Source organism: Antedon mediterranea, chromosome 7 (assembly GCF_964355755.1).
Source record: "Antedon mediterranea chromosome 7, ecAntMedi1.1, whole genome shotgun sequence".
Classification (NCBI taxonomy): domain Eukaryota; kingdom Metazoa; phylum Echinodermata; class Crinoidea; order Comatulida; family Antedonidae; genus Antedon; species Antedon mediterranea.
In genome coordinates this window covers 30,423,583-30,448,611 of record NC_092676.1, presented here as the reverse complement: position 1 = coordinate 30,448,611, position 25,029 = coordinate 30,423,583, and the positions used below count along the sequence as shown (strand labels likewise).

General features: G+C 35.1%; 2 protein-coding genes across 9 annotated transcripts; both read right to left on the bottom strand.

Annotated features, from left to right (window-relative positions):
• Positions 1–487: 487 nt before the first annotated feature.
• On the bottom strand, positions 488–4,264 carry LOC140055240 (cartilage intermediate layer protein 2-like). Its single transcript, XM_072100523.1, has 7 exons — positions 4,113–4,264; positions 3,915–3,973; positions 3,412–3,488; positions 3,047–3,227; positions 1,317–1,396; positions 857–1,037; positions 488–684 (listed from the first exon to the last, which is right to left on the bottom strand). Exons 2-7 carry the CDS (start codon positions 3,967–3,969, stop codon positions 680–682), a joined length of 579 nt encoding a protein of 192 aa, XP_071956624.1. The 5' UTR covers positions 3,970–3,973; positions 4,113–4,264; the 3' UTR covers positions 488–679.
• LOC140055229 (tryptophan--tRNA ligase, mitochondrial-like) lies at positions 4,150–24,933 on the bottom strand. Of its 8 annotated transcripts, XR_011846644.1 has the most exons (8): positions 24,737–24,933; positions 7,921–8,166; positions 6,374–6,454; positions 6,108–6,193; positions 5,901–6,019; positions 5,335–5,816; positions 4,849–4,899; positions 4,150–4,269 (listed from the first exon to the last, which is right to left on the bottom strand). XR_011846644.1 is itself a non-coding variant. In XM_072100501.1 (7 exons), exons 1-6 carry the CDS (start codon positions 24,842–24,844, stop codon positions 5,368–5,370), a joined length of 1,089 nt encoding a protein of 362 aa, XP_071956602.1. In that variant the 5' UTR covers positions 24,845–24,933; the 3' UTR covers positions 4,410–4,899; positions 5,335–5,367. The 8 variants fall into 8 exon arrangements, 7 of the variants coding, with proteins under 7 accessions (XP_071956602.1, XP_071956605.1, XP_071956607.1 ...); XM_072100501.1 differs by lacking the exon at positions 4,150–4,269 and having other exon boundaries at positions 4,410–4,899; XM_072100504.1 differs by lacking the exon at positions 4,150–4,269 and having other exon boundaries at positions 4,410–4,899; positions 7,921–8,135; positions 24,737–24,837.
• Between the last annotated feature and the right edge of the window lie 96 nt (positions 24,934–25,029).

Here is a 25,029-nt window from a genome sequence, read left to right as displayed (position 1 = left end):
CGTATTTTATGCATAGAATACCAAAATAAGGTAATGTTCGTCATGCTTGTTCAATTCACAATCATAACAGTACGTACATTTATACGCGAGAAAATCTATTCTACTAGGCCTATATAAGAATCAAATCACGGTTAATATTTGATTTAACACTTAAAACTCGTTAAATTGGTTGTCTTTCACGATCAATAATACGTATAAGCAACAAAAAGAGAGGTTAAGACTGTTTTAAGACTCCTTCGAGTAGGCTTTAATTTTAAAGACCGTTTACAGGTTAGACCGCGGTAAAGCAATGGTCTATAATAAAGACTACTTGCTACGTCACAAATTATAGCCGTCTATGCGCTAAGACCATTTATAGACCGCTTATAGCAATCCGCCCCAGAGGTGTCGACTAGTTCCCTGGATGATTGATTTAGGAATTTGTTACTTGAAAAAGCAAATGTATTTAAACAAATGAAAAAAAAATACAATAGCACTGTTGTTTTTTTGACAAATGAAATTTAATTAGCCCACAATACAGCTCTTTAACACTGTTTGTTATTACTTAGTTTTTCATTATTATTATTTAATTTTGTTAATTAATTTGGCCAAAGAAGACCAGTAACTAACTAAAATAATAGAGCAGCTGACTCAGATGTTCTTTTTGCCTCACACGATGTCACCACCAACACGTCATTAGTTATGCTATAAAAAAAAATTACTATGTTTAGATAACTAAATAAATAGGGGATTTATATACCATACTAAATGTGTTTTTAATACAAAGAGGATGTCATATCATCTATACAATAGGGCCTACTATCTTTAATCACATACTGTGATACCTTACTGTAAATTGTTGGCCTAAGCTACTAACCTGGACATAGGAAGCGAACTCTGTAATCCTGACAATAGTTGTCAGGTTGGTCTGCATTCTTACAAACAAGACCAGTACTAGCGCTACAACTGACAACCTCTCCAGTAGAAGTGTAATGTGCACCACCAGTAGTTTGACATTGAATGGTAGCTGGATGCTGACACATTTGATTTGGATTCTCCTGAAATCAACAACATACAGCATTATATTTATACTTATGTTTACAATGTACATATTCTGTGACCTTTTTAATTAAGTATTAGCAAGGATGGTATTAGAACCAAGTAGATATAGACAATTCAATTCAATTCAACGTAAACATTTATTTTCTTTCTTTCAATCAATAATAAAACAAATGAATAAGCTATTAAAAAAGTAAGTACGAGTTTCAAATAATACATTTCATGAATATAATATATAAACACGACAGGCAAAGAACATTAGTTCTAAATTCACTTACGTTGTATAAACTGCTCACAGTTTCCCAGTCTCCACTACCGGATGGATTGTCTCGATCAAACCAGGGTGTCCATTGGTATTCTGTAAATAACACACAGTATAGAATTATTTTAAGTACTATTAATACCACCATCAGGAAGCTTTACGTTAAGCTATATAGGAGTACTAACCTGGACATAGGAAGCTTTACGTTAAGCTATAGGAGTACTAACCTGGACATAGGAAGCTTTACGTTAAGCTATAGGAGTACTAACCTGGACATAGGAAGCTTTACGTTAAGCTATAGGAGTACTAACCTGGACATAGGAAGCTTTACGTTAAGCTATAGGAGTACTAACCTGGACATAGGAAGCTTTACGTTAAGCTATAGGAGTACTAACCTGGACATAGGAAGCTTTACGTTAAGTTATAGAGGTACTAACCTGAACATAGGAAGCTTTACGTTAAGCTATAGGAGTACTAACCTGGACATAGGAAGCTTTACGTTAAGCTATAGGAGTACTAACTTGAGCATAGGAAGTTTTACGTTAAGCTATAGGAGTACTAACCTGGACATAGGAAGCTTTACGTTAAGCTATAGGAGTACTAACCAGGACATAGGAAGCTTTACGTTAAGCTATAGGAGTACTAACCTGGACATAGGAAGCTTTACGTTAAGCTATAGTAGAATTAACCAGGACATAGGAAGCTTTACGTTAAGCTATAGGAGTACTAACCTGGACATAGGAAGCTTTACGTTAAGCTATAGGAGTACTAACCTAGACATAGGAAGCTTTACGTTAAGCTATAGGAGTACTAAACCTGGACATAGGAAGCTTTACGTTAAGCTATAGGAGTACTAACCTGGACATAGGAAGCTTTACGTTAAGCTATAGGAGTACTAACCTGGACATAGGAAGCTTTACGTTAAGCTATAGGGGTACTAACCTGGACATAGGAAGCTTTACGTTAAGCTATAGGAGTACTAATAACCTGGACATAGGAAGCTTTACGTTAAGCTATAGGAGTACTAACCTGGACATAGGAAGCTTTACGTTAAGCTATAGGAGTACTAACCTGGACATAGGAAGCTTTACGTTAAGCTATAGGAGTACTAACCTGGACATAGGAAGCTTTACGTTAAGCTATAAGAGTACTAACCTGGACATAGGAAGCTTTACGTTAAGCTATAGGAGTACGAACCTGGACATAGGAAGCTTTACGTTAAGCTATAGGAGTACTAACCTGAACAAAGGAAGCTTTACATTAAGCTATAGGAGTACTAACCTGAACAAAGGAAGCTTTACGTTAAGCTATAGGAGTACTAACCTAGACATAGGAAGCTTTACGTTAAGCTATAGGAGTACTAACCTGGACATAGGAAGCTTTACGTTAAGCTATAGGGGTACTAACCTGGACATAGGAAGCTTTACGTTAAGCTATAGGAGTACTAATAACCTGGACATAGGAAGCTTTACGTTAAGCTATAGGAGTACTAACCTGGACATAGGAAGCTTTACGTTAAGCTATAGGAGTACTAACCTGGACATAGGAAGCTTTACGTTAAGCTATAGGAGTACTAACCTGGACATAGGAAGCTTTACGTTAAGCTATAGGAGTACTAACCTGGACATAGGAAGCTTTACGTTAAGCTATAGGAGTACTAACCTGGACATAGGAAGCTTTACGTTAAGCTATAGGAGTACTAACCTAGACATAGGAAGCTTTACGTTAAGCTATAGGGTTACTAACTTGAACATAGGAAGCGAACTCTGTAATCCTGACAATAGTTGTCAGGTTGGTCAGCATTCCTACAAACAAGACCAGTACTAGCGCTACAACTGACAACCTCTCCAGTAGAAGTGTAATGTGCACCACTAGTAGTTTGACATTGAATGCCTGTTGGATTCTGACACATTTGATTTGGATTCTCCTGAAATCAACAACATACAGCATTATATTTATACTTATAATAATATACATAAAACATTATATTTATACTTATTTTTACAATGTACATACTCTGTGACAGTGTGGTGTGACATTTCTAATACTGTATAAGTATTAGCAAGGATGGTACAGTATTAGAACCAAGTAGACGTAGACAATTCACTTACGCTGTACAAACTGCCCACAGTTTCCCAGTCTCCAGTACCGGATGGATTGTCTCGGTCAAACCAGGGTGTCCATTGGGCTGTAAATACCAAGAAGGTTATCTTAAATACCAATAACTTTATAAATACCTTTTGTACAGCGACATTAAAAAATATAAGGAAAGGAAACATAACATCAATGCATTTGTTCTTATATTTCTTCCTACCTATTTAGCATATACAGTATAGTTAGGGTTAGGGTTACATCAATGCATTTGTTCTTATATTTCTTCCTACCTATTTAGCATATACAGTATAGTTAGGGTTAGGGTTACATCAATGCATTTGTTCTTATATTTCTTCCTACCTATTTAGCATATACAGTATAGTTGGGGTTAGGGTTACATCAATGCATTTGTTCTTATATTTCTTCCTACCTATTTAGCATATACAGTATAGTTTGACCATGTTTATACAGTAGTCATATAAGAGAATGGAAGCCGCAATGGTTGATTAACACAACATACCTGCATTGATTACCGCAAACATTCCAAAAACAACCAGGATCAATTTGGTATCCATCGCTCTGTAATGTGAGGCAAGGAAAACAAGTTAGTGTGTCGTCTTGCTGCACCTTAGTTACTTCTGTAACTTTCTGCCATAAAAACTTATTATGTTTGAATAGTCTCAAAGTGGTGAAGTAAAACTTAAGTAACACTACTTACCAAGAACTGAGTGTTGCACTTGATAATAAAGCAAACTTCTGGTTATATGGCCTAGCAGGTATATGTTGCCACGCACAGTATAACTGATGCAATTAATCACAGGGTTGGGTGTAGATGTATTTATTAACAGATCCCGGATTCATCCTTGATTTAATTACTACCGTTTTGAATGAAGATGATATCAAAAGGATTATTGGACTAATTCTTCAGAGTCAAAAGGAAGTAAAAGTCAATCATAAACAAAAAAGTGGGAAGTAAAATGGACACAAACTCAATCAAAAGTGGTGATGTGAATTGGGTGGATACTATATACTATAATAATATACATTGCTCTTAAACGGCAATATTGGTTCATTTCGTTTGTTTATTTATTCAATCATCTCTAATTAATATTTGCTTTTTTCAGTATACAATTAAACAACATAGGTATACTACATGCAATATTTCAGCTCTGGATATAGTTTATCAATATTTTTCTCCATATGCTCCAAATCTGTACAGATTTAAATTTTACATATTTTTAAAATTTTTATTATTAGTTAAGCGTGGTTCCCACTAGCGACGCAACGCAAGGACGTAACACAACACAAATGAATTGACCAATCACAAGCAATGACTTATTCGCTTGTGATTGCTAACTGTCTATAACTTCGCTTGTTATTGGTTAAAACGCTTGCGTTGCGTTTACGTCCTTGCGTTACGTTCTAGTGGGAACCAAGCTTTAGAGAGACGCAACTTTTGGCAACAGTGTTCTGTGTCTCCTCTGCGCTCCACATTCAAGCTTTCACTGAAAAAAAAGGAATGTCGGACTAAATCAAAAATCTTAAAAAATAAACGCACAATATTATAAATCTGTAGATTTTAAAGTTCTCAATAACCTTGGTAGAAATGCAGATCTTTATCTTAATTTTGACAACCTTATGAATTAGATTTGAATTAATATTAATCTCCCTTTAAACAAGGTCAAACCACTCCTTTTAAGAAGCGATGAAATGTTGATATTATTTTTGATAACTAACACATGTATTATTTATATTTCATTTTATATTCATCAGGGTAAATGGGTGGGAGAGGGGAGTTGCACACAAGAACAGTTCATGGTATAGAAATAGTTATGGCTACGTAATTACGGTTCCACTGTCTTAACCGCTCGGCCACTTACCACCAACATTTACATACAAGATTAATTTGTGAATTCCAAAACCAAATATAAAAAACTCACCTCATTTGTAGTTGTTGTAGTGGACCAACAGTATCAAATAAAACCCACAAGTTGTTTTACATCATTGTAGTTTTTCTCTGCAATTTCACGGGCTTTATCAGCTCCAGTTTTTAAAACATCTTGCAAGTACTCTTTGTCTTGTAATAATGATGATACTTTGTATCTTATTGGTTCAATAAATGCATTGACAGCCTCTGCAACAACTAACTTATATTCAGCTGTTTCAAGTCCTTTCACTTCATTGCAAATGTCTTCAACTGTTTTTCCACTCACAGCGGAATGTATCATTACAATATTTGATACACCTGGCCGAGACTGTGGGTCATATGTCACTTCAGACGTAAAATCTGTAACAGCTTTTTTTAATTTCTTTACTATTTGGTCATGAGTGTCTAACAGTTCAATACGTGATAACATCTGGTCGTCAGATTTACTCATCTTAATCGTTGGATCTCTTAAACTTTTAACTTTTGTAACATTACCTGAAAAAAAAAATATTTAAAGTCTTCATTTTTTAGAACGATATAAATCACCATTACCAATTGGATCAACAAACTAAAACTTACCAAAAATTGGCTTTGGAATTGGAAAGAATTCACCATAGTTGTTGTTAAATATCCTGGCAACTTCTTGAGCCATTTCCAAGTGCTGTTTTTGGTCATCACCAACAGGAACATGTGTTGACCTGTCACAGATTTCAAGATTGTCAGTCTCAGAGTATAAGCAGGTGATATGGGTACTAAAGTACAAATGATATTCTAACATTAACTTACTTGTACAATAAAATATCAGCACTTTGTAATACTGGATAGGTGAACAAACCAACACATGCTTTTTTCTTGTCTGAACCAACTTTAGCCTAGACAAATAAAACCCGAAGGTAAATTACACAATAATAAAGGTAAAGCTAATTATAATAATATAATACATTAATTAAAAGATGCATTCACCCACAAAAGCAGCAACTTCATGTAAGGACTTTTTGAATGCACAGCGTCCTCAACAATAGTAAAAACAAAATAATGCTCCTTGCATTTACCTTCCACTGTGTAAAAGAATTCAGTCTAGCCAGTGTAATTTTACACCCAAGCACCCAGGCTAACTCTGCATGCTCTTTTACCTGTAAAAACAATTTTAACTAGACATGAAACTCGTCACTTAGACGAGTTAGTTATCCGCACCACAAACGCCACGTGCACGTCATACATTGGAATATTGCACACAGAAAAAGATTATGGCATTATGACCTGAACTGAAGAATATGATATGTTTTTATTGCTGAATTCTGTTATTTTGTGTCATATAGTATACACAGTATAATCTGTATACATAGCACATACAGAGTAGATAGGTGAAATTACGGGACTTGCTATTTATTCCAATTTTTAACATGGCGACGGTATCAAAATGAAACGCAAAGGTAGCAATTTCGGAAGGAAATTATCTCAACAACAAAATATTAACGTGTAGAAGAAATTTGAATACGTGAAATATTGATGCGCGCTCTTCTAAATGTAATGAACTATGACGCAAAAGATGAAAATACAACTTTTAAAGTCAAGTGGCCATATGATGATGTCACAATATCCGATTGGCAAAATGTTTACATGAATTCATATCTACAATCCAATAGCTTCCAGAAAATGTTTTAATCGTGATTATCACATTTTATTCTTACTAGCTATTACAGATTAAAATTTACTGTAAAGATGAAATTAATGACCCACGTAATTTAAATTGTTAGGCATAATGACGTCATAAAAATTAAAATATTTTTATCTCATGCGAAAGTTGATTGACCTAGACAATATTAAAATCTCGGAGAAAAAAGAATACAGATAAGCGGGATGCGCTCCATTGAATGTTATGAGCAATAACGAAAGAGTCAAAGATTCTATATTTTATATTCGGGTGGCCATACGATGATGTCACAATGTTTGTTTAGCCTTATTGATGCATGATCCGATATCTACAACTCATCAACTTCTAGATTTTGTAATAAAAATAAACAGTTCACGGTTTACTTTAGAAACTATGACTGTTTTAAAAAAGACATTATTTTGACGATTTTTTAAGCTTTTTCATTCAAAACGCACGCGAATTGTCTAATTCAACGTGTTCGTATGGCGTTATTTAAAGTGGAAAAGGTCTACATTGTTTTCAAAATTACTAAGAAAGGCTTGAAAAATATAATTCAAGAGAAAAATGTTTTTCATACTCCGTGCGCACCTTACGCGTAAAATTTCATTTAAAATTTCACTTCTTGTGAAACATGCCATTTTTAATCCGTAGAAAGTTTGACCTTGATATGACTTAAATTTTCACCAAGTATCAAAAAAAAATTACGCTTGGTTTTTAATCTATGAGCAATCATATAAAAGCGCGTAAGTCACGTTGCGCAACTCAGACGTCTTTCAAAAAAGGAGGTGCACAAAAATAGCGAGAAAGAAAGAATAATAATACAGAAAAAAATATTGATCCCATACAATAACAAGGAGTTATCCGCCAACTAAAAAGTTTAAAAGGCTATAAATAATATAGAATATTAGTTAACTCCAAACAACACGATTAAAAGATTTGACTTACAGCCGATTGCTGGAATAGAATACTACGTTCTGGATCGATACCACAAGCAAGCAATATGGCAGTCGTCGTCAAGATACTGGTCTTTAGTTGTTTTGGATCTTGTGGTAATGCAATAGAATGTAAATCAACTATACTATACATCACATGCCTATGTTGTTCCTGTAAATCTTTCCATTGTTTAATAGCACCTAGATAATTTCCAATGTGTGGCACACCTGTTGGTTGAATACCAGAAAAAATTCTCATCTGAAAAATTGGTGAAAAAGAAATTATAAATTTTAATTTAATTTTTCAAATGAAAAATAGCCTAGTTGTTGGACTCAACCGCATGTATTAAACTATGTTACACAACTGAAGGTTCAGACTGACCTCCAAGTTATCGTGATTAAATCGCGCGAGTCTCCCGATAAAATACAATTCTTCCCCATGGATAAACATAAAAAAAAAAATAATTTCCACTCCGCTCCGGACAAGCTCACCCATGTTTACGAATTATAGATTCCAATATTTTTTATTTAACAGCGCCCTCTATGGTTTGATGTATTTTTTCAAAATGTTATATCACCCTCTATAGTTTGGACGAATTCGATCCAACTCGGCCCTAAACCGTCTCGGCCCTAAACCATCTCGGCCAAAGTCAAGTCGGCCCCACGTCAAGTCGGCCCAAGTCAAGTCGGCCCCAAGTCAACACGGCCACACGTCAACTCGGCCTCACGTCAACTCGGCCTCACGTCAACTCGGCCAAAAACTAATCCGTCAACTCGGCCTCTACAAACTATGGAACGCAAAAAGTGCTACTATAGTATACAAATAATGAATGTTTATGAGTGTAATGGTACAAATAATGGCACGAGGTGAATGATGAAAGGTTATATCAACGAGGCGATGAGCCGAGTTGATATAACCTTTCATCATTCACCAAGTGCCATTATTTGTACCATTACACGAATACAAAACATTCATTATTTGTTTTATATAACATCTATATAAATTCTAGTTATTTGAATCAAATAAAAGGTAGCCCTAACCAAAGCTTACTACATTTCATTCACACACATTGATTAAAAACAGTAACATTTGGTTTTTAATAATTTTATATTAAATGTTATATTTATATGGATTTCGTAAACACACCTTACTTTTGTGTTAATTATGTCAACAAACGACCAAACAATCCTAGGCCTAGCAAGGCTAAAACGCCTAGGCTAGGCCTAGCCTAATACTAGCATGGCCTAGGCTACCCTAGGCCTAGTAGCCTAGTAGTACTAGCTTGGCTGAAAGGCAAAACTTCGACAGACAATTGGAACTTATCTAAGCTAATTATGGTTTTTCCAACAATTCCACGTCTTGTAGGGATGTCCCCATTAATTAATCAAAATCCTAAAAACGATCTAAAGCTAATTTAAATGCCTTTTTGAATGAAATTAGTACATAATGTCCAAATCGTACACAAATATCTGCTGCTGTTGCATATCTCGCGGTGGTGTTTACAAATGAAACTGAGACCAGACGACAGGTGGCGCTGTTGTATTTCACAGTACAGAGCCATATCATAGGATAATTTGTGTACTAGATTTTTTTTCATCCGCGAGACGTTTTTTTTTTCGTACACAAAAATGTTTCAAAAAGTACTATTTAACGATCGTTAAATAGTACTTTTTGAAACATTTTTGTGTACGAAAAAAAAACGTCTAGATGTTATATAAAACAAATAATGAATGTTTTGTATTCGTGTAATGGTACAAATAATGGCACTTGGTGAATGATGAAAGGTTATATCAACTCGGCTCATCGCCTCGTTGATATAACCTTTCATCATTCACCTCGTGCCATTATTTGTACCATTACACTCATAAACATTCATTATTTGTATAATATTATAATGGCAAGATAAATAAAACATCACAGTACGGTTAGGACTAGGGCCTACATATTAGACGAAATAAAACGAAAAATTCAATATAAATTACACACACACACTGGGCCTGATGGTTTTTTCGTTTTTGATAGGTAGTATTTATTTATATTGTTTGAAATAAATAAATAAATATTTCTTCACATTTTGTATACAGAAATAACTGTCGAAGAAGACATTATATAAATTTAACTCCTGTGATTTGATGTTACTTTCGTTCTATAGATCCGTTATATGTAGTGTTTGGACGTATTGCCTCTCCTGTTGGGCTGGTAATGTTACCGGAGGGAATAAAGGACGCCTTGAAACTTTCATCCGTCGGGCTGGTAAAATGATTGGTCTGGAACTGCCTTCCTTTACCGATGTGCACCTAGAACACCTCCAGAAAGATTTCGAACGCATTGAGTCAGATGCCTCTCATCCTCTCCACAAAGTGATCATAGACCAACTTAATCCAAGTGGTAGATTGAGGCTCCTCAGTGTGAAAACAAATCGTTTTGCTAAATCCTTTATTCCCTCCGGTATCATCCAGTACAACAGGAAGTCAAGAAGATAATTTTATATTGTAATTTTTTAGATGTTTTTATATGAATGGTTTTATGCTATATTTGTTTTTATAGTGTTTTCTTTGTTATTATGACGAGCAATGAATTTCCTTTTTGAGGATCAATAAAAGTTATCTTATCTTATCGTATCTTATTTTAAGGAATAATATTTAAACAATATACTTCGGTCTACAACTGTATATATACATCAATATAAAAAGAATAAAATGACATTAAAATCATAACAAATCAAAAGGCAAGAATACAAATTGTATAAGCATTATGGGTATAGGTTACATGCACACACACCAAACATGAATGTGCATTATTTTCAAATAGGCGCGCCTTACAGGTTTTTTTTGTATGACATTTTTATTTTCATTTCGTTTCTACTTCATAATTAATACGGTACACCATGGGAAGAGAGAAATTTGCTTCTATGACAGTCCATGTTGTTATTTCTCTTAATTTTAAGGTACTGTTCTTTCAAACATAATACTGACGTTTGTATATAACTGTTATTTGGCTAAATAACTGTATATTCTCATGACTAAAGGGGCATTCACACCTGTTCCGTTTCAGGGAATGGAGAACGGCACCGTTTTGTTAGAAAATCGAAAAGCGTTAAAACAATAGCAGGGTTTACACCAAATCTGTTCCGTGAAAAATGAACGGCCGGTGAAAAACAGAATTGACAGATCGCTTATAACTTTAGTTTATTATGTCAAGGGTCATGAAGTTTAAAAAGTGCGGCGAGAATTGGAGAGACATCTGATCACGAGGGGATGTGATTGTGATTTTAATGTATTAAATTATGGATTCATGAAATTTGTCATGGTGTGTGTTGTTACTATCATCGGGAATCTTGTGCCCCGTTTTGTAATATCATCAAACTGACAAGATGACCGTATTGGTGAAGCGTCATTCTAAAATAATTGAAGAATTCGTCTTCATTGGTCGCCAGTTACGTTTTACCAATGTTTCAAATTGACCAAACTTCTTTCTTTCGGAACAGACCTCGTTTACCCATTTTCTTTTCCTTCTTTTGGCTAAAATTATAGCGGAAAGAATACGGCTGCCATTTTAACGTTTGCCCGTTGTCACGGAATACGTCACAAAACGGAACAGGTGTGAATGTTTACAACGGAACGGCAAGCGGCGCACGTCACATTGAAAAAAAACGGCGCCGTCTTCCGTTCCGCAAAACGGAACAGGACTGTGGGGATGCCCCTTTAGGTGATCAATTTTATTGAACAATACAGGGCGCATGGGTGTTAAAAAAACGGATGAGAATGCTAAGGCAATAGTATGTTGTTTAGGAATTCCGTTGTTTAGGACTCGAACAAGATTTTTTAGTTTTTGCTTGACAAAATAAAAATACGCCATTTTTTCCATGACGATTTCTACAGTGTTTTTTAGATTAATTTTCCATACATAAAATGTATTCATTGGAGACTCCATTATAATCAAATTACAAAAGTAACTAGAAAGCCACTCCGAGAGTGCATACCTCCGCCTACTGTAAAATTCTCCTACATAAGATTTCTCCGGTAAAAAAAAAAAAATATATATATATTTGTTTGTGTCTTAATGCTGTTTGTGATTTAGGCTAATTTCACTACAAGCATGTGTATGCGAGTTTGGTGTAATGGTTATGTAACAAGCCTTTCAATTAACAATAGTTTCAGTTGACTAACAATAGAACAGCAAGCGAAAATCAAACGAGTGAATTTGAAAAGAAAATAGGTTTTTTAAACTACTGGCATAAAAAAACGTGCACATTAAATCAAATTATGTTTTAAAATTACAAATCACAAATTATAACTCTTGCCTCTTGTACAAAAATGAAGTTTTCTGGACAACTAGTTCTCGAGAAAATGCAATTTCAGTATACTTGTTTACTTTAAGACTGCCGGCTGTCCTATCTTTTAACACTAGCAGGTCCGAAAAGTATACTAAAAAGTGGTCCAGAATTGGAACAATGGTCCCAAAATTTAATGGAATGGTCCTTGACCACATATCTATCTGTATATTCATTTTGGTAAAGATCTTGTAATTACTTTTTGAGTAATCCTGCTAACAAACAAACAAACAAACAAACAAACACACGCTACCGATTACATATACCTCCTTGGCGGAGGTAAATAAAACAATTTGAATAGCGCACAATTGCAATAGAACTTTAACATGACAGAACATTCCGAATTTGTTTCCATAACCTCTTCGGTGTAGTTTGATTGACATCGTCATTGTACCCCCGAAAAAATAAATGTTTGAAAGATTTTGTTACTGTAATATACCATTTTAATGTCACATATTATAGTTATTCACTTTGACCGTAACATATTGCTAATAATTTGAGAGAGAATATATACACAAAAAAAAACATTTTTATTTTACTGCATTAATCTAATAATATCTATATAATATAATAGGCCTTCTAAGAATATTTCGATTCTTTCTGGGAACATTCTTGTATAAAAAAATAGATCTAACAAACATTTAAACAATTTACATTGAAATTTCGGTTTTATTTCGTCTATTATGTAGGCATACCGGGCGCTACTGCAGTTTCGCACCACACTGTTATATCTTCGACTTCTCGCTTAATTTTTTTCTCACACCCACATCATACAGCTTTGGGCCATTCTGTAACATGTTCCCATGATTTAGCCACCGTTAGTTATATTACCTTTATCACAATAAAAAATGCCTTTCAAAACAGTTCCTTTTCCGCGAATACTTTGATCGAACTGTGGCCATTTTAGAATCAGAAAATTGCCAGAGCAGAAATCAATGTATGTTTTATTTTCTGTTTTTATTTTTAAACTGCAAAGAGTGGTTTTTATAACGAACCAGCTGTACATATCAAAACGGCGACGATATGAGTCCGTACATAAAACATTGATAGGACCTTTTAATATGAATAATACTAATAATGAAATATTAATTTAACCTCTATCTCGCCAGCTGAAAACATTTATTTTTATTTATTTTATTTTATTAATTTTTTTAGCAATTAAAACAATACATAGACTTTGAGTGTGCCAAGGAGTGGCAAAAGAGGTCGAAGGACCACTGTCGCCATAAGGCGTGCCACACCAACACTCAAAGCATACAATAAAACATAAAACAATGTAAATAAGTAATATAAATACTATGATTATATACATTAAAGAGGCATAGTGTTTTTAAAGTGGTCCATTAACATGTTTTTAAATTGTACCCAACTTCCGCAAACAAAGGCGTCTGTAATATTGACCGGTAGTGCATTCCACAGACGAATAAATCTGGTTGGGATACAATACTTTCCACTATCAGTTTTGGATGCAAGATGTTTAAAAGTCAGAACATCCAAATGCCTACAATTGATAATCAACATATTTAAAATAAAACTATTCTGTAATTTATCTATATTATAAGTGAGAGAGTTTGTCTGTTTGTTTGTTTGTTTGTCTGTTTGTTCGTTATACAAAATACTGCACATAATCTTGCATATGGGGTATCAAAATGACCGCAATTGTACCGGGAATGTTCTAAGCTATATTTCAACATCATCCGCCACCTAGGATCCAAGTTAGGGACCAAAATGTGGTCAAAACCCCCACTTTCGATGTTTGTTCGTTATAAAAATTTCTGTGGCTGCACGTAACCATACGTATGGGGTATCAAAATGATGGCAATTGTACCCGGAAGGTTTTAAACTACATTTAAAAAAATTCCCCCGACTCCTGGGGTTTTTGTGGGAGGGGTGGGTGGTGTGGTGGTTTGTGATGTCACATTTTTGCTAGGGCTTGGGGTTGTAGGCTATCGAATCGTAAAATATATACTACAAAAGTTTTACAGTATTTTAATTATCCTCAGCAAGGCGTTTGGGGAAATATAGATATAGATATTTTATTCATTAACCAATATGACACCTATTCATTTACACATTTAGCAAAGTACTTTAACCATATCCAGCTATGTATCGGTCTCTTGGATTGTCTCATTACAGACATCCATACCTGTGTGAACATACACATGTTGTTTACTGTTACTGTGTTCAACTACATCACCAATCCTCCAAGGAAAAAACGTCAATTGTGGGAGAGTGGGTTTGGGAGTTTGTGTTCAGGGGATAGTGGAAATTTTGCTTACACCAGAATTGTGGTTGGAAAATGTATTTAATCATCCCTGGGAAGCGGATGGGAGTTTGGGGTGGGGATGTAGGCCTATCACCATGACCGAAACTGTATTTGGAATGTTTTAAACTACATTTGGAAACTGCCACTGAGGGATTATGGGTTGGGAGTGATAACATAATTTGTACTGGAACCGGCTTCAACACATCACCCAGTGTATCTGGGGTGTGTTTGTAGGGGGAGGAGGAGCGAAAATACTAGCGTAATGAAGTAGCCTATATGATTGTATTGTACTAGGAAAAGTTACTAAATTTGAACTGTCCAGGGGAGGAGTTAAGGTTTGTTGATGGTGGCTGGGGTGGTGAAAGGAGAAAGAAGGCTGGGGACCGCAGTATCTAAATTACATATTTTAATTATCAGCCAATATGACACCTATTCATTTACACAATTTACAACGTACTTCAACCATTATTAGACCCATCGTAGCTATGCATACTCCTCTCAATTCGAAGCTTAGGTTTGAATTGAATTTGTCCATCACTGGGAAGAATTTGTTTTTAAGAAACAGTCTGGGGTATTATTGAAGAAGGGTGGAGGTTGGTGAGTATAGACAGATACTGGCGTCGGGTGTTATGTACTGAGAAGACTGTAAACTAATTTTGACACCCGCCCTGGGGCGGGTATAATTGCTAGTATAATATATTTGTAACAAAAATAACGGTAAAATAATCTCGATTTGATTCGGCTGTCATCAAATTCAATCTAGTTAATTGGTCAGAATATGGCTGATCTAAGATTCGTTGATGAAGGATAAATCGACTTGCCCTTCTTTGAATTTTCTCTATCTTATTAATATGACATTGACGATAAGGATACCAAACAGGGGAGCAATATTGAATATGGGGAAGAACAAGACATTTATAAAGTTTAAGTAAAACAGGTGTAGAACAACCTGTGGCAATTGACAGTATAAAACCTAACATCCTATTGCATTTCAAAGTTACATTATCTACCTGATGTGCCCATGACAAATTATGGGATATTACCACACCAAGTAACGTAATGTCATTAACGTTCATGAGTTCATGTCCATTTAGATTGTAAGATGGAACAACGGGATCTCGTTTTCTGGACAATGACAGCACTTGACAAGGAGATACAGAGGCCTAGAAATATTCACAATAAATACAAAGTGTCAACACCATAAAAACTACAAACTTGCAAGCAAGTATAATCAGAATAACCTACCTAACAAAATAGTACAAAATAGTACCAATAATTTGTAAATTAACAGAAAATTACAGACCAAGACAATAAGAAATGGATGTGCACTGCATGACCTTATGACCCTTTATATTTCTTGCCTTTCAAAACTAAATAGGCCTATATATGTGTAATCGGATTTTATAACACTGCCTTCTATAGTTTCTACATTTTTGGGGGAAAATGAAGCATACATTCTGGCAATTAAGTGATAAATATAATAAGATGGCGAACATTTCGCAGTGTGTTGACAGCGAGTTCAGTATGGTTTAAAATGTTTTGAAAAGTATTGTTATTTAAAAAAAATTACTTCGTAAGTGGTCGAATCGTATAAACATGTTGCATAATATTATGTTGTGAGTGTGAAAAAGGAAAGTTTTGGTGAGAAATCAAAGATATAATGGTGTGGTGCGAAACTGCAGTAGCACCGGCATACCGTACTATATCCTGCCATTGTAATAAATGAATTACTATAATATTAGCACTTTTTGTGTTCCATACTTTTTAGAGGCCGAGTTGACAGATTAGTTTTTGGCCGAGTTGACTTGAGACCGAGTTGACTTGAGGCCGCGTTGACTTGAGGCCGCGTTGACGTGAGGCCGAGTAGTTGACTTGAGGCCGCGTTGACTTGAGGCCGCGTTGACGTGAGGCCGAGTTGACGTGAGGCCGAGTTGACGTGAGGCCGAGTTGACGTGAGGCCGAGTTGACGCGAGGCCGAGTTGACGTGAGGCCGAGTTGACGTGAGGCCGATTAGTTGACTTGAGGCCGACTTGACTTTGGCCGAGACGTTTAGGGCCGAGTTGACCTGCACCCGTTTGGACATGATTCCATATTAATTATTAAACCTCTTGATAATGATAATGATATTTCAAGTTTAACATTCATTGACAGAAAAAACCCAAAACCTCAGATTACAAAAAAAAAAAAAAAATCACGATTTGTTTTTACTATACTTCTATTTCTAGCAAGCCCGCTATTATTTGCTCACGAGTGTTGACAAAGTGCGAGGCAGCGAGGAAAGCGAGGCATGCCAAATATTTGTGCGAGGCATCATTTTATCATTTCCAAAAGTGCGAGGCATGCGGGGCATATAGTTTACAATTTCAAAAAGGTGCGAGGCATATCTTAACGTGCTATTATGCTATATTATAGGCCTAATAATCAATCGATACAAGCGTATCTAAATAGATTCGTGTATACACTCATCATGTTGTTTATTTTTATGTAACGATTGTTTTTTCATTCAAGTCATATCGTGTCAAATTTTACTTTTACAAAAGTGCCCAAACCAAACGACAGTCTTCAACTAATTGTTATAGCGACACACTCATCAAATGACTGCAATGTTTGTTGGCATTTCGAGCGTGTTCACTCACATGTCTCTCAAACACAGCAGAGTGAAAATAATATTTTGTCACACCCCTGCGCCTAGATCCGGTAGACCCGAGAGATGGAAAATCCCTCTTTACTATTTAGCAGGTAGCGGAATGATTCAGCCCTCAGCTCAGAGGATTGTGGTGCATTCCCCTCCTATAGCACGTGGTTTCAGCAGCAATGCACAGACTTCTCTCTGAGCGGCGTGCTGACTATGATTTATGTTTTAAAAACACCTCAATTGATTACTCACATTATGTTGCAGACATAAATTCACTAAATTTTGATCTATCGCAGGCTGATTGGTCAAGTGTTTATAATGCTGATTATAAATCTGCTATTGATACATTTAATGATATATTTTTTAGTATTTATCAACGACACTTGGTCACTAAAGAAATTAAAATAAATAAATATAAAAAATGCAAACAGCCTTGGATGACCCCTACTCTTCTTAAAAGCAGTCAATGAAAACACTACCTTTATAAAAAATATATTAAATCTCAGAGCCCAAACGACAAAACAACATACACAAGTTATAATAATTTGTTTATTGCTCTTTGTCGTACTGCTAAAAAACAATATTATGAAAGAAAATTCAATCAAGTCAAAACAAATATTAAGAAAGTTTGGGGTGTGATCAATTCTGTTTTAAATCCAGCTAGAAAAATTAATAAAAATCCCTCAGTCTTGAAAATTGGGGATGAATTTATTTATGATACTAACTCTATATGTGATCACTTTAACAACTATTTTTCAGAAATCGGTTTAAAAACGCTCAACTCCATCCCAGATAATATATTGATCCAATGTCGAATTTACCACCCCCACCCATTAATTCATTTTTTATTAACCCAGTCACTGAAAATGAAGTGTTGAACATGATCAACAGTCTAGACTCTAATAAAGGATCAGGACACGACTCCCTTACACCTTCTGTTCTTAAAAAAGTTACTCCTTTTATTTTAATTCCTCTTACTTATGTTATCAATTTATCTTTTACTACAGGAATCGTACCTGATCATATAAAATTAGCTAAAGTGGTCCCAGTTTTTAAAAAGGGAAATGCAAACTTACTTAACAATTATAGACCGATTTCCGTTCTCCCCATTCTCTCAAAAATAATAGAAAAATTAATGCATACTCGTCTTTATACATATTTAACTAAACATAACATCCTAAATAATCATCAATATGGTTTTCGTAAAAAACACTCTACCTGTCACGCTATGCTTGAACTTATACATTCAATTAATAATGCATTTGAAAATAAAGAATTTTTGTTAAGCACTTTTCTTGATCTATCCAAAGCTTTTGATGTTGTTAATCATGATATTTTACTTTCAAAACTGTTACGTTATGGCATTAGAGGTGTTTCGTTAAAATGGTTTATTAGTTATCTTAGTAATCGTAAACAATATGTACAGATTGGTAACTGTAAATCATCGGCAAAGAACGTTCCATGTGGTGTACCACAGGGGTCGGTCCTTGGACCCTTATTATTTCTTATTTACGTAAATGACATAACCTTTGTTAGTGATACACTGAATATTGTTTCCTTTGCCGATGATACAACTTTATTTTATTCAAACAAAAATATTGATTTATTAGTAAATACCTTTAATTTAGAATTAAATAAGATTGAAAATTGGTTCTCTTCTAATAAATTATTGATTAATACTTCAAAAACAAATTTCATTATATTTCACTCCCATCGAAACAGGCATAAATTAAGTAACAAAAACATTCAGGTTGTTCTAAATGGTAAAAATCTGGACCGAAAAAGCGAAACTTTATTTCTTGGAATTTTAATTAATGAAAACTTAAATTGGACCGGTCATCAGAAAAATATTTCAATCAAAATGTCTAAATGCATTGGTGTTATAAACCAGATAAAATATTTTTTTCCTCAACACATTTTACTTTCTTTGTATAATTCGCTTATATTACCACATTTACTCTATTGCAATATTATATGGGCAGCTGATTATCCATCAAATTTACATAGAATTTTCATTTTACAAAAACGTGTTGTTCGATTATTAAACTTTGAACAATCTACATCTGCATCAGAACCTTTGTTTAAAAAACTTAAAATTTTAAAAATATATGACCTTCATAAACTTCAAGTTACTTCTTTTATGTTTGAATATGTAACTGGTTTACTACCAAAGTCTGTTTCAATGTTATTTTCAAATCGTTTATTAGATCATACCTATAACATAAGAAATCCACATAAATTGTATGTTCCATTTGTTAAACTTAGAAAAAGCCAGTTTTTTATTACTTATTTAGGACCAACGTATTGGAATAATCTAGATTCAACTGCCATCAATCATTTATATACTGTAAATTCATTTAGAAAGCATATAAAAATCCTTTATTTATCTTGTTACCAAACCTACTAAATATGTTGCGCACTGTATAATTTATTTAATTGTATGCGTTGTATTTGTATATTTATACGGTACCGTTCTTATTTTTGTTTGAATTATTATTATTATTTTAGGGGTCAATGTGAGACAAGTTCTACTTCTAATTTTGATCCCTAAGATGGTCTTATATTAATTGTTTATGATTGTTTATTGTAATATTGTTTGTTATATATTGTGACCATCTTAAATAAATGTATTATTGAATTGAATTGAATTGAAAGACATTTTTGACATTCCATTCTCTAGGAACAACACGTGTACCTCTCTCACAAATAAGGTGAACAGCGATTGCCAGGACAAGTTCAATAACTGGCGATGAATAAAAGGTAACTGATATGGCGATCCAATAACATGCCGCAAAGAAAAAAATTGCGACAGAATTCTGGAGCGCGTGTGAAAAAAGATTTATGTCCGACAATTGTAATACTAGGCCTAAAATTAAACTTTAGCTAATATGCTTATCCCTAACCTAGATAAGAGGCCTATGTAGAAAATAATTTAATCAATTTTGATAAAATAATAATTGGTGTAATATTTAATAATGATACACTATTCCTGTTTTAGTAAGCTAGGTATATTACGAACGATTTTTATTTATTGTTGTCCATGTACGTACTAATAAACCTGGCGCTAGTTTCCTTCGCTTGTATTTTTACTCCAAATTTGATAACTAACTTTATCGTGTGAATACCACACCTTAGAAGTATACCTCATGAGTACTTTAATGAAAGAATCACATAAAAAGTAACAAATAAATCCTTAAATTAATGATTTTACAGGCGTGTTTCTCGCACACTGTTCGCGAATTTCACTTATTCAATGTTCAATATTTTTGTTTCTATGGAGCGCCAAAAGAGCAACGATAATAGAGGACTAAAACTCAGTGGAATGCGTCAATTTCTCATGCATTTATTGGTGAAAAACACGTTTTATTTCAATATACCGTATTTGTTAATTTGTCAATAAAAATGCTGTAATATGTTACTGCTGATACTGTTCTGTTTTCAAAGAATAATAATCGATCCTAAATCAACATCACTACCTAGTCTAGACCTAGGACATCCTACTATACTAAGGATATTATGATGAATTTTTCTATTTTATTCTTTAAAAGGTTAACGAAACCGTGTACATTATCAACAGTAACATTTTTCCTTACTGACAGTGACAAAATCTATTGAAATTGTACTTGATTTTCACCAAATAATGCGTTTAATATAAATGGATTCCACAGAGTTTTTAGCCCTCTAATTAATTTTGCTCTTTTGGCGTTCCATAGAAACCAAAATATTGAACATTGAGTGTGCGAAATGCGAGAAAAACAACGTCTGTAAAATCACCAATTTAATGGATTTATTGTTCGCTGTGGTTAGGATTCCGGCACCGGAACTCAACTGCCCACCGTTAGGGAATCCGACACGCTATTGCGCATGCCCAGAGCTCTGGGAAGTGAATTATAGCTTGCACTAATAATAGTGCCACACCACGGAGAGTCGGAGTGTTATAGGGATTTACTGTAGCCTAGATAGTCGTTGCGCGACCGAGAGAGCGATGGATGAAACTTGGCCTATGCCATACATGAATTAATAATCAAAATATGACTACGCCACGCGTTAAAATAATTATAATGATATTAATAAGTATCAGTATCTATCTAAGAATCGTAATGCTGTTTTTAGCGTTGCGATCCTGACTTCCCGAACAGTTTTTTCACATCCACGCGGTGGCTGCCGTCAACAAATCAACTTGTGATTGCATGTTGTATATGTACAGTATAATGCGTTATGAAAAATAATAAAACTAGTCATGTAATTATATAATTCATAATGATATGAATTTTATATATGAATGAAGCAACCACTTTTTAATTACAAAATAAATACTATAGGCCCACTGGTTACGTAGTCTAACTGGTAGCCCTAGCCTAGAATAGTGGATCCCATATTAGAAGGCATCTAGGCTAGTTCGCCGTGTGGCGCAGCTATGAAATAATCCATCGCTGTTGATAAGTATAGAGTTGCCGATTACCTTGCTCTGGGCATGCGCAATAGCGTGTCGGAATCCCTAACGCTGGGCAGTTGAGTTCCGGTGCCGGAATCCTAACCACGGCGTTTATTGTTACTTTTATGTGATTTTTCTTCATTAAAGTAGGCCTACTAATTCTAAGCTGTGGTATTCAGGATAAAGTTGGTTAAAATACAAGGCAGGTGCAAAAGGAAACGCCGTGGCTAAAGATACGGTACCGTATTCTAACTTCTGTTTACTAAAGGTACGGTAAAATTGCATTACGTCATAATCAGCCAATGGGGTGCTGGTACGTGTGTGACGTCATCGTATAAGGACTTGGGATTTTTTTTTCATATCGCGTCTGTTGTTGGTTGTATTTATATATGTAGAGAATTCCTATCGGCGGCGCCAGGCTGCGTGGATGTGTGTGCTGCGCTGCAGATGAGGGTTTTATTTTTATTCCAAATGGCCTATTTAGGCCTATATTTTTTTAAAACTTTGTTTACGATGGTGACCATAAACAACAAGCAAATGCGGACAATAAAGGAGCCCTTAAATACTATGATTTAGACAGCAGTGTAGCCCCAGGGCTGACGAGTCACAGAAATCAGCGCACACATATGCAGCTGGCCACAGCCTGGAATCGCTTTCCCTTCACAAACAAACTCATATAATGAGGTTATACATAGTACGTAGTAAGTAGGCCTAGGCCTCTTTTAAAACGGTTTTCTCTATTCTAGAATTAAAATCAACATGGCTTTTCAATAATAATAACAGACGTAGGCTACATTTAGTTTTTGTCACACACGACGGCGATAATAGCGATAAATAAAGCATAAAGAAAATGCGGTTGATCACTGTTTTCGCCATACCTCCATGGTTTTCGCGATATGAAATCCACAAAGTCCTTATACGATGACGTCACACACGTACCAGCACCCCATTGGCTGGTTATGACGTAATGCAATTTTACCGTATCTTTAGTAAACAGAAGTTAGAATACGGTACCGTATCTTTAGCCACAGCGAAAAGGAAACTAGCCTAGCGGGCCTAGGCCTAGGCTACTTCAATTTCGGTGATTTCCTGCCTGGGTGTGTAGAAAGCGACGACCTCGAATTGGACGACCCCAACGACCCGGGCGACCTCGAATTGAACGACCTCGAATTGAACGACCCATAACACGAAACCGACGACCCCTATAGCCTAGCCTAGCCTAGGCCTAAGTGTGGTATAACATCCCGAAGCCGAACATAGCCAAAGATCTTTAAACTATACCTTATTATATAATACTCGCAAGCAAGCAATTGATTGAAAAAATACAGAAATATCGCCATTTGATACTGATTGTGTCGACACGAACAAACGAAAATATATGGAACGCCAAGAGTGCATAATTAAAACTGCATTCGACATATTAAAAATAAATTAAAAAGAAATAAATATTATACAATACATGGTTAAACCATGGACGTATAATTACATCTCGTCTTCTTATAACGAACACTATAGGCCTACCAAGCAGCGTAACATGTGCATGGGAGGATATGACCGGTTGGGCCGCCGACAAATTGAGCCGCCGGTAATTTCTATGAAACGGCCAGTGCGTCTTTTACGACATTTCGCGTAGTGATTTGTAGGCCCTACATAAGTTCATGGTCTTTAGGTTTATTGTGTCATGAAAATAAATAATAATTACATACTACAATTTTGTTGGTTTGAAACAGCAAAGGAAAGTAGTCATATTTAATAATTTAATTGTTTTTAATCATTCAAGGTAAAAATGCAGTGCACTCCATAATATTTTTCTCGCGTGTATGCCTACCACGTAAAATCACGTTGTCTCTCAGGACTAATAGAGTATTGATATTCTTCGAATGAGGTTAAATAATTATTATTTTTTATTTACTATCTTTTAATATCATATTTTATTGAATTTTACAAAACACAAAATATTTTACTAAAAAACGGTGATTTTATGCAATTATTTTACTTCAACTGCCGCCTGAGGGGGCAACATGTTTACGTCATTTTTGGCTAAAAACGATCATTTTCGGTCATGTTTTAGGCCTTATATTTTGGAATCTACAAGTCAGATATTCATAATTATTTCTCTTTAATTATAATATTTAATAATATATACTAAAAACCGTGATATATAAACTTTGGAATATACATCGTTATATCTAATAATTAATATAAATAGAACTTCTATTAAATAGAAACGAGCACCGGCGAAAGTAAGCATTTGGCGTTTCATAGAAAATAACGTTTTTGGCGGCGCCTCAACTTGTCGGCAGCTCAACTTGGCCTAATCCTGCATGGGGAGGGCCATAAGAAAGCTTTACATTTCACACATGCATTGTATACGGTCAAACCATGGAGGTATAAAAATATTTTTACCAAACCATGGAGCTGGTCAAACCATGGAGTACCTCCATGGTCAAACCTTACCTGCCGCTGAAAAAGGGCCTGGTTTGCCATGTTTATGATATTTCGTGTGCTAATCGAGTCGAATGCAGTTTTAATGATGCACTCTTGGCGTTCCATATCTGTTCGTTTGTTCGTGTCGACACATTCAGTATCAAATGGCGATATTTCTGTATTTTTTCAATCAATTGCTTGCTTGCAAGTATTATATAAGGTATGGTTTAAAGATCTTTGGTTATGTTCGGCTTCGGGATGTTATACCATACTTAGGCCTAGGCTAGGCTAGGCTAGGCTATTATAGGGGTCGTCGGTTTCGTGTTATGGGTCGTCCAATTCTAGGTCGTCCAATTCGAGGTCGCCCGGGTCGTTCAATTCGAGGTCGTCGCTTTCTACACACCCTTTCCTGCCTTGCAATTTTGAGAAATGATAAAATGATGCCTCGCATTTTTTGATGATGGTAAAACGATGCCTCGCATAAATTTCTGACTTGCCTCGCATGCCCTCGCACTTTGTTACCTACCCTTTGCTCACTCAGCTCTAGGCCTAGTATCTTCATCTAGGCTAGGTCCGTTCTGAGTGAGGATAGAGGTTCCTCCTACTCTACCTAGCCTCCTACCTAGCTAGGCTTAGGCTAGCTAGTTTTAAGGGGCTAGGGCCTAGCCTTAGACTAGAGGTGCCAAGGCCTATATATTATTTTAAAATAAGTGAGGGAAGAAACCTACTTACCGAAATTGGTGTACTTAACCTTCTTTGGATACTTTTGCTTACTTGTACAAAATTAAAGGCTTTAAAACGAAACTGTGAAGCACACGTCCGACAGACGGAGGCCGCCATTTTAAATAAAGGTTTGCCAGAAATAAATAGAAATTTTCCCTATCCGTGAGTACCCTTTTAAAATTTCCAGAATTACATGACCCAACGTCTGTCCAACTCCTTGTGAAGTCATGGTTGAGAAATAAAAAAAAAATAAATATTATTTTATTCTGTAACTAAATAGTTGGATACAGTATGTGGTTTTA